Consider the following 11151-nt stretch of genomic DNA (forward strand, 5'->3'; position numbering starts at 1 on the left):
CATGAAAGCAGCAGTCAGGAAATCAAGCAACACATTGTTGGGCAATCTGCGGCAAAAGACCTCTTTAAAGTGTTAAAAGGCAAAGGTGTCACTTGGAGGACTAAAGTGTGCCTGACTCAAGCCATGAATATCGTCAATTCCTTCATATGTATGTGAAAGCTGGACAATGAATAAGGAGAAGCAGAAGAATTGATGCGTTGGGATTATAGTATTGGTGAAGAATATTAAATGTACCATGGACTTCCCACAGAATGAGTCTTGGATGAAGTACAGTCAGAATGTTCCTTACAAGTGAGGATTCCAAGATTTTGTCTCATGTATTTTGAACATGTTATCGGGGGGACCAGTCCCAGGACAAGTGCAACATGCTTGGTAAAGTCAAAGGTCAACAAAAAAGATGAAGACCCACAATGAAATGAATTGACCATAGGTTGAAACACAGCAACAATTGTAAGGATGGGCAGTGTTTATGTAAGGTTGTACATAAGTTGTACATAAGTTGTACATAAGGTTGCTATGAGTCAGAACTGACATGAATACACCTGACAACAACAACATAGCATTTCCGTTAATCACACAGGACTCCCACTTCCCTAGATTTCAATCCCTACTTACCACTTTCTAGCTGTGTCAGTTTGGGCATATAATTTAATCCATCTGTGTCTGTTTCCTCACCCAAAATGGAAATATCATGTAAGTCAACAATCTGTCACCTGCAATTCTGAAATCCCAAAAGTTCTGTTTTGTGGTAAACTCATTTGGCAGCAAATTTTGACCTGAGCTACCTGAGGTAATTGATAGTGCATGTTTCCTTCACTGAAACAAATGTTTTGTGGTGGACATTTTCAGATGTTTGATTTCAGGGTGTTGCTCCAGACTCTGGTGGTATCACATATTATACAGTATATGCACCTGTGGCGGGATAAGAATGCCTCTCAAATATATCTGAAACAAAGTGTTTTTATTACTTTCCAAGCAAAGAACTGTGTGTCAGAAGAGTCTTCCAAACACAGTAAAAAACTAATCTTTTTAGCAAAGTGCAGCTCTTACTGATTGGGGTTGGTTTCCTAGATTCAGAATTCTGCAATTACCTATTTACAATCTGGGACTCGGGTCAAAGGATTGTTAGTCTCCCAGTATCTTTCCTAAATTTGAAGAGTAAAAAAACCAAACTAACCCATTGCCATCAAGTCGATTCCAACTCATAGCAGCTCCCATTGGGTTTCCAAGGTGGTGAACCTTTACGGAAGTAGATTGCCTCATCTTCCTTCCACGGAGTGGCTGGTGGGTTTGAACCACCAACCCTCTGGCTAGTAGTCAAATGCCTTAGGATTTTTTTATTCTCATACCTACTTTTCTAAAATGTGAAAAATCCTGCATTCTGAGAGATATCTGGCCCAAAGTGTTCAGATAAGAGATTAAACCCAACCCAACCCACTGCCATCAAGTTGATTTTGATTTACAGCTGCCTTACAGGACAGAATTGAACTACCCCCACAGGGTTTCCAAGGCTGTGAATTTTTAGGGAAGCAGACTGCCTCATCTTTCTCCCTCAGAGAAGCTGGTAAGTTCCACTTTTTGGTTAGCAGCCCAATGCTTTAACCACAGTGCCACCAGAGCTCCAGATAAGAAATTATAGGCCTGAAATACCTACTTTATAGGCCATTGGGAAGATTAAATGAGTTAATATATGTAAAATGATTGGCTCAATGCCTGGCACAGAGAGGAAAGCTTTATTATTATTAAAAAAAATTTCAAAAAAAATTAAGGCAAGTTTTTATCATAAAATGCAAAGGGCCTGCATTTAGCATTAATTTATTATTAGATCCTTGGGCGGGGCAGAGGGTTAAGTGCTTGCCTACCAGCTGAAAAGCTAGCAATTAAAACCCACCCAGGGGTGCCTCAGAAGACAAGCCTGATAATCTACTTCCAAAAGATGACAACCTTGAAAATCCTATGAAGCAGTTTTATTCTGACACACATGATGTCGCCATGAGTCAGACTCCACTGCAACTAATACTACCAATTAGGCCTGTGAGATGAAATCCATTTATCAAATATTTAGCAAGTGTCTAAGGATCTCTGGTGGTGCTGAGGTTAAGGCATTTAGCTGCTAACCAAAAGGTTGGTGGTTCAAACATACCAGCTGCTCTGGGGAAGATAGATGAGGCAGTCTGCTTCAGTAAAGATTTATAGCCTTGGAAACCCTGTGGGGGTCGCTGAGTCTAGTACTATTGGGAATAAAAAGAGAGTTTTATTGAGGAGTAAAAGTTGGAACTGGGCAGCACAAAGTGAATTTACAAAGTGCTCCATTTAGCTAGATTTTTCATGATGCTTACATACAGAAATACCAGGAACTAAAGGGCAATTCTGACTGACGGATATTTACAGAGCTTTGTCTTGTCAGTCACAAGGTTATAGTATCTCAGAATTTTCAGTTGAAAAATCATTTTCAAAATAAATTGTTTTCCACAAAACGGTAAATTATTAAGACTTCTTGGAGCCAGCCTGCACAAAACCACAGGTAAGCAGTTTCTCTGAGACTATTGTGCATAGAAGGTATTTTTGACATGTGCTTCCTGGAACCTTCTGATTGTAATCTTAACCACGTATTTTCCAAGAGTGGTCACATTCTTCAGTTTCTCCCCCCTCTTTGGTTTTTCATAGACAGCACAAGTTAACTCTTTAGTGAGTCCGATCCAAGTGTCTCTGTTTAGGGCCTGCCAACCAGAAGGTTGGCGGTTCAAATTCACCAGGCACTCTGGGGAAGAAGATCGGGCAATATATTTCCGTAAAGATTTACTGCCTCGCAAACCCCAAGGGGGTCGCTATGAGTCGGGATCGACTAGATGGCAGTGAGTTTGGTGTTTTTCATTTTCTTTCTTTCTTTTTTTTTTTTTTTTGAACACACAATCAAGGAGCTCTGGTAGCTTAGTGCCTAAGGCACTTGACTGCTAACCAGAAGGCTGGTGGTTCAAACCCACCAGCCACTCATCGGAAGAAAGAGGGGCAATCTACTTCCCCACTGCCTCGGAAACCCAACGAGGGGTCGCTATGAGTCCGGTCCGACTCGACAGCTCATACCAACAACATCAAGGTGAGATTTTGGTCTACGGTTGACCGAACTCTGCTTTTCTTTTTTCCGATGCCTGGCGGAAGTGCTCCAAGGGCAGGATTTCACACAAGGACAGGAAAACGTACTTAAGAGGGGCCCTTTTCCGCAGCCCTTCGTTTGGAACCCTGCGGTGCGCGCCCCGCCGCATAAGCCCACGCAGTGCGCGCACACAGTACGCACCGGTGCCCCTACACTAGCAGGCCCCGCTTCCGTTTCAGTAAGGGAGGGGTTTCCGAGGCGGGTAGCACAACAGACGCACATAACTTTGGCCCAGAGTTTTCAAGTCCCGACTAGACCCTCTATGCGAGGGCGCCAGACCAGCAGCAGTTCCCGCTGAGAGAAGCTGGGGGCAGGGGAGGAAGCTCGATCTCTGGGCGTCCCCTCCCCCTAAGTCTCCCTCATGCCCCAAGGGGGCGGAGCATGGAGCGCGCGCCGCTTGCAACGCTGCCTGCGCGCGCCGAAGCGCCTACGGATTGGCCGCTCCGGCCTGTGTTCCTCCCGCGTAGCCCACCTCCTCGCTGGTTTTCCGCCAGCGGGAGTCGCGCGTCGGATGTGGTGCTTTTAGTCGCTTGGTCCGACGTAGCGGCTGCGCCTTGCCAAACGTCGCTATGTCGCGACAAAGCACCTTATACAGCTTCTTTCCCAAGTCTCCTTCGCTGAATAATCCCAGCAAGGCCCAAGCCAGGACCTCAAGCGAAGGGAGTACCGCTGCCGACACCTGGGCCTCTCCTGCTCCCAGCGGGGATGCGGCCTGGAGCGAGGCCGGGCCTGGGCCCTTGGCGGGCTCCACGTCACCGCCCGAGACGAAGAAATTAAACGGAGGGCTGCGGAAGCCGACGGTGCCTGCGGTCACTGCCAGGTAGGGAGTGGGAGGTCGAAGGCGGGGGCGCCCGGCGGCGGGCCTAAGGATCCAGGGCAAGGGAGGTTTGCGAAAGGGGCGGGTAGGTGCGAGGTTAGGTTTGGGCTCAGTGGAGTAGGAGCTGCACAGTTGGTTTGAAACAATGTAAGGGCTGAGTTGAGCATTTGAGGGTATAGACTGTAAACGGGCCGCGCAGAAAGAACGGTTGCATGGGTAGGGAGACGTAGAGTTAAGGCGCTTTGGAGGAAGGGGAGATGTGTTTCGCTTGTTTGGGGGCTGGGTGGAGGAATGGAAGATGCCTGCAACTCGGGATAGGGAGGAGTAACGGGAGATTGGAGCAGGGGCTGTGGGGCGGGAAGAGAAAGGAGTGGTGCTTGCTCTGTGCGGGGAGCGCGGGAAGGCTATGGTGCTTGCACGCCCTGGGCGGTGGAGGGGGTTGTGCCTGCCCGGGGCGGGGGAGGGGTGGCGGGAAGGAGGAATGCCTTCTGGGAGGAGGAATGCCTGCATCCGGGAGGCTGTAGGGGCGCTGCGTGCAGTGTTTGGGGAGCGAGGAAGAGGCCCCTAGTTCACAGTTGAGAGGTCAGTTGGACTCTTGGAAGAGGCTGTTGTTCACAGTTGAGAGGTCAGTTGGACTCTTGAGGCATACGCTAGCTAGGTGGATTTGAGCTTTGGACGCCGAGATTGCTTGGGGATTTTGGACCACAGCAAGCTTAAGTGGGCGGTTGAGGGGGTGGAAGTGGGGGGTGGGCCCGGTGCTGAGAGCGCCGAGGGTGTGTCTTAGGGCGTTACTTGAGGTGTGATTGGATCTAGTGAGGATTGCGTGGACCGGGAAGGATGAGGGAGGGAGCAGAAAGTGTTCGGGCAAACCTGGGCAAGACAGCACATGGATTGAAACAACTAAAAAAAATATTAGAAGCTGTATTAGTTTTGACACACGTGGAAGTTTAGTGTCGAATTGAAAGTATGTTATTTTATGAAATAGTGTAGTTCTTATTGATGATTTCGCGGGGAACTGGGTACTGTAATATTTTTGGAGTTGAGAGTGTGTCGCATCTCACTGGACCAGCTCCAGCATTGTATCTGACGTGCATAGTGGGATCCGCAAAAAGAGGCAGTAAAAGCCAAGTTGATCGAATAAGGTTGTATTAGGGAAGTTACATACAGAGGCCCGTGTGCCAGATACCACGGACGAGTGAAGCTCGGAGAGTCACCCCGGTTTCCTAGAGGTTTGGGAAGGGCGCTGTGAGTTTATATACTTAGTGCTTACACGTAAAGGATACATGCACGGGAACTAGATAAACAAAAACAAAACAAAGCACGTTTATTCTATGATAGAGAAGATCTGGTGGCTCAAGTGGTTAAACGCTGCGCTGCTAACAGAAAGGTTGGGATTGAAACCTACCAGTCACTCTACGGAGAAAGATGTGGCAACCTTGGATTACAACCTAAAGATTACAACCTTGGAAACCCTATGGGGTAGTTCTACTTCTGTCCTTTAGAATCCAGAAATCGACTCCACGGTTTTGGTTTTATGATGGATGGGGTTGTTTTACTCAGTGTCGTCCCCCCCCCCCCCCCCCCGCCCAGGTCGATGCTTGGTCCAGTACGCTGGTTCTTTCCCAGAATTCTTTGCGGGCGGGATTCATCTTGTATTGTTTGTGGACTTGTAAAAGACTTGATGTGGCTCTGGGGGAAGCGGGGGGCGGGGTGTAAATGGATGCGATTGCGTGGAAGCCTTGAGATGCTCTCTTCGATTTGTGGGCGCTTTAAGGGCACTTCGGTGCTGCTGAAGGGCTTCTTTGGCCTTTTCCTGGAATATTGTGGGGCATTTTGATAAATCAGGTACAGGTTTTCCCTGCTATATGAAAGTAGAGTGTTTCTATGAAACCTCTCATAAGCGGAAATGGCGTAAAGCAAAGAAACATTTAATCGTTAATTTATGTGGGAAAAATTTTTGAGCGTTTTCAGACCCAAAAAATTAACTACCAAATCATAACAATACATAAAACCTAAAATAACACTAGCACAAAGTGTTCACAGACACAGTTCAAAGCTATAGTGGCTTGATGCTTAATAGTTTCTGGGTAATGAGTTTGATGTCCCTCTCTGGGTGTGCGCTGCCTGTAACAGTGAAAGAAGTGCTGAAGCTACTTCTGCTTTTAGCATTTTTTGGTGTGAGTGAAAAATCCTCTTTGGATTTCTTTCGGTTAGTGACAAGGTTACTAATGTAGGTCTCTGGTAAAAGCTAAGTGGAATAAAGGGAACTTTTGAAAAGCAGGGGATACCTGTGTTATATTAGGCACGAAGTGTAATGTTAGTCCTTTGAAGAACAGATGAAGAGATAGAGAAAGACACCTCAAACAAACCATATTCAAGCTAGGAGAGCCAGTTAATTGTTATGAGTAATTAATTTAAAATGGCCTGAATTTAAGTTTTCCTACAGGAATTCCTAGATTTTTCCATCTCAGAAAACAGACTTTCTTTTTAATGGTGTGAGATGCATGATATGGTAGAATACTTATACTGGATCACAAATTGATTCTTCCTGTACACTTGCTAAACTAATTCATTTATTATAGGGTTGTACTTTATACTCTGCCAAGTACAGTATTAGGTATTTTGTAGGAGATACCTCTGTGTACTGTGGAAGAGAGTTATCAGGGTAGGCTTTCAGCTCTGGGAGACCAGAAGGACAAAACAGGAGGTAAACAAAGGTGTAGGGGTGGGAAGCTGCTTAACGAAGAAGGTCTTAGCTAGACTGATCAGAGGAGGGAGCTTTGGAGTTTTGGAGACCCAATCATGAACAGGCTGATAGGTCACAAAGACATTTGGAGTTTGTCACACCACAGTTACTAACTGCATGTATGATGCAAATATGTTCTTCCACTCTGTGTTGTTCTTTGGCCCAGCTTATGGCATCTTTTGATGAACAGAAGTCGTTGATTGTTGCCAGTTTTTTTTCTTTACGATTGATGCTTTTTTTTTTTTGGGGGGGGCAGTGTTCCCACCTCTCTCCTCCTCTCTTACCTCTGGTAACCAACAGTTTCCTTCTACATACAAACCTTTCCTTGACTTTTTTTTCCCCACAATGATGAGCTAATATAATACAATGTTTATCCTTCTGTGATTGACTTATTTCACTCAGCATAATGTCATAATGTAAGCTCATCCTGGTTGATGCTTCTTGATGATGGTTTGAGCATTTTCAGACCTAAAAAATTACCTACCAAATAACACATAAAACCTAAAGTTTTGTTTAAGAAACCCATAGGAGTGATTTATGTGTTAGAAACAGCTCTGGCTAAAGTATGGTGTTTTGCATAGAGACCAGTTAGGCTTATTTGATGATGACAGAGGATTTTGGCAGTGGCATTGGGGGTGGAGAGGATTTAGAGGAGGAGTTGAGGGTGACCCAGGAAGTAAGAGTAGACAGGTGTTGGTGATGATTTAGATGTAGGAAATGGGGGAAGGAAAGCATGATGACATCAACTTGAAGTAAATGGCCAGTAGAAAAGTAGCAAGACATTTGTGCTCTGGGCCTGCTTCTCAGTATTTAATTTTTCTGTAGTTTATCAAGGTTGTAATTGAGACATTTGTGAGCAGTGCTTCTGACCACTTAAATTTGGCTTTCCCCCACCCCCACAAGTCTTGGCTAGCTTACTTTCCACAATCCTATTCTAGTAATGATTATTATGGGTGATGAGAAAAGTAAAAAATCTTTGAATTTTAAGTATGCCCCTGGCTCCATTCATAGACAAGAAGTGGTTTATCAGACCTGACAGTGAAAGCTGTTTTTAAAAAGAGCTTGAGTTGTTAATCACAAAACTACCATAAGACTCAGCAATTCTACTCCTAGGTTATGTATGTATGAGTAACTTTAAAGCAGTGATGAAAACAGACACATGTAAACCAGTGTTAATTGCAGCATTATCCACGGTAGCTATAAGGTAGAAACAAATGTCTATAAATGATGAATGGATAAACAAAATGTGGTGTATACATCCAGTGGAATCCTACTCAGCCATAAAGAGAAATGAAGTTGTAAGGCATGCTGTAACATGGATGAACTTTGAAAACATACTGAGTGAAATAAGTCAACCACAAAAGGACAAGTATTGTATGATCTCACTCAGTGAAATAATGAGAATAAGCAAATGTATAGTACAAAGTTTTATTAGCCACCAGGGCAGGAGGTGAGGGAAAAAGAGAGTCATTGTTTGGGAAGCAGTGAGTTTCTGTTTATGGTGATGGGAAATTTGGCAGTGATTATTGGTAATGGTTATACAAAACATGATTAAGGTAATTGATATCTCTAAATTGTACATGTGAAAAATGCTGAATTGGCAGATCTTGGGTTTTTAAAGTCTGTCACGTGGCGCAGTGCCTTATGACTGCTAACCACAAGGTTAGCGGTTCAAACTCACCAGCCACTTTGTGGAAGGAAGATTGGGCAGTGTATTTCTGTAAAGATTTACTGCCTTGGAAACCCAAAATGGGTCGCTGTGGAGTCAGAATTGACTAGATGGCAGTGAGTTTGGTGTCTGGTTTAGGTATATAGATTTTTAAAAAGTGTTAAAAAATTAAAGCCTTTAGTTGATGATAACTGTCTGTCCTAGTTTTGGGTGTTTACTAACTTTTCCTGAGAATTCTTACACAGTTAAACTTATTTATGAATAGTATATTTTCCAAGTAATTTGACATCTAGCAATATTAAAAGTCATTTTTTAAAAAATGTTCAACTTGTTATAATTGGCCAGTGTAACTCTTTGAAGCTTGCTTTTATGACTTTTTAACATTACCCCAGACCTTTTGAAAACATTCTTTCATTATGGTGACAAGGTGTCCCATCTTCAGTTCTCTCTGTTCTAAGGTGTGGAATTAACTGCTCTCCAAAGAACCCTGGGTTTTGTCTAATACTATTTAGGAAATTGTATTAGAGTTAAGTTTGGTTCATCCTTTATATGGTCACCCTAGACCTAGCGCACAAGTCATGGGACATAGTTATCTGTACCTGAAGGAAAAAAAGGCCAGGTTATCTGGCCTGAGGTATAGGTACTGTTCTGGTTACCTAGTGCCACTCTGACAAGAATATACCACCAATGGGATGGCCTTAACAAACAGGAGTTTATTCTCTCACAATTTGGGGACTTTAAGTCCAAGTTCAAAATGCCAGGCTCTAGGGGCTGCGTGAAAGCCCCTCAGCCTTGGAGTCCAGCTCTGCCTCCTGCTCCCGGCCCACTGGAGCTAGAGGCATTTCTTAACTCAGACAGCTCCTGGCTGCTGAGGCTGAGAACTCCCCAAAGTTGACAAGTCAAATGGCACAGTCCCAATGTTACCAATCCACACGGCAGGCCATTAACTTAAGTCCACGGTAAGTCCCAAGGTCGGCAGAGCATGGCAGGCTGCTGAGCAACGACACGGCTACATGCAGGGTCCAAACGTGCCATAGGCTAGAGACCATTACCAAGGCTTTTCCTAAAATACAGGAAGCAGACCACATTCCTAAAGGCAGCTACTCAGCTGCTTGTGGTAGATCCCACCATGGAGCTGATTGCCAGTCTCATCATGGGGAATAACTACCACCAGCTGCCCAGCCACTCAACCAGGCCCAGCCAAGTTGACACACAGACATAACTACCACAGGTACCAAGGGGGTAGGTATGATGAGAGGAATCAATTACTCCTCTTACTTCTCTTTTCTAAGTACAGACTCCCTTACTTTGAGAGATAGGTATAAGCACTGGTATTTGATGTCTAAGACTGATTTGAGATTTTTTTTTTGTATGTATGATGATTCTTTATATGCACAGGTTTTTTTAGACCCAGAGTATCTTTTGTTTACAGAACCAAAAAGTCTTTGGATTCTATTTAAAAAATAGATACCCAATGAAATGCCAGTCACAAAAAGACAAATATTGGATGATTACATTTATGTGAAATAATCTAGAATAGGCATATATATAGGATCAGTTTATTAGTGGTTCTCAGGGGAAGGGGAGAAGGGAAGGGAGTCATTGTCTTGGAGGAGAGGGTGATACACTGAAGGTCTGTTAAGGGTGCTGGAAAAATTTACGGAAGTATAATGGTGATGTTTGTACAACATGATGAATGTAATTAATGCCACTGAATTGTGTATGCAGAAAATTGTTGAAATGGGAAGTGTTTTATTATAATTTACGACAATTTGAAAAAAGTAGACACCCAAAAATGTTGTTATGCATTTTAGGCACAACGGTGCATACCAACGTTAATGGATTAAAGAGAAAGCAAAAATAATATGATCATCTGCTCTTTTTTTTTTTAACCTTCCTTGTATTTTTTATAAAAGCGAAAATGAAAATAGAAACCCCCCTGGTGTGCACACATAACAAGCTTGTTGTGCAACACTGAAATCAGGACTGAAACACAACACACACAGTGCCCAGGGGAAGTGGAGCAAAAGAGCTCTCAGCCTCTCACTCGGTTTTTATTTTGTTCAGTTGTATGAAAGCTTTTACATGTATTTTTCTAAACTGTCAGCTTTTCCTGTCTTATTTTTTTCACCATCTTTAAAAGCTCTAGGACTACCAAACTTGGACGTTTAAAGTGCATTGTTTAAACTTCAGAAACAGTTTAAAAACTGTAATTGAATCTTGTTTTAAGTGTATAATATAATTCCAGTATTTATTTTGGCATTTAATTTTTGGCTTTATGAATAGTTACTGTGTTTTATAGTTAATATAAATCTTTCTTTTTGACCCTGTTATTTTAAAATTGCGTTTACATTGCAGAGGGTTAGATGACCCTTGTTAATATAAACCAAACCCACTGCTGTTGAGTCGATTCCAACTCACAGCGACATTGTAGGACAGAGTAGAACTGGCCCATAGGGTTTCAAGGCTACATCTGTTTGCGGAGGCAGACCACTTCATCTTTCTCTGTGGAAGGGCTGGTGGGTTCGAATCTCTAACCGTTGGGTTAGAAGCCAAGGACTTGAACACTGTGCCTCCAGGGCTCTTTAAGTTGATCAGTAGGCTGTGTGTATGTGAGATTTGGGTGCTGATCAATGTTTTTAAAATTTCAGTTGCTGTTATGTGCCATCGAGTCAGACTCGACTCATAGCGACTCCTCCTTGGGTTTCTGAGCCAGTATCACTACGGAAGTAGATTGCCCCATCTTCCTTCCGAGGAGTGGCTGG

The 11151-nt window shown here is 43.7% G+C and overlaps 1 protein-coding gene across 1 annotated transcript in view; it reads left to right on the forward strand.

Moving 5' to 3' along the window:
* Window positions 1-3723: 3723 nt before the first annotated feature.
* MSH6 (mutS homolog 6) overlaps window positions 3724-11151 on the forward strand; it is a 24575-nt gene continuing 17147 nt past the window's right edge. The window contains exon 1 of the mRNA XM_042781473.1: window positions 3724-3974. Within this exon, the coding sequence (XP_042637407.1) occupies window positions 3724-3974 (251 nt within the window). The remainder of the gene's footprint in view (window positions 3975-11151) is intronic.

Source organism: Orycteropus afer, unplaced genomic scaffold (assembly GCF_000298275.1).
Source record: "Orycteropus afer afer isolate SDZICR_OR568_19922 unplaced genomic scaffold, OryAfe1.0 scaffold00124, whole genome shotgun sequence".
NCBI lineage: Eukaryota > Metazoa > Chordata > Mammalia > Tubulidentata > Orycteropodidae > Orycteropus > Orycteropus afer.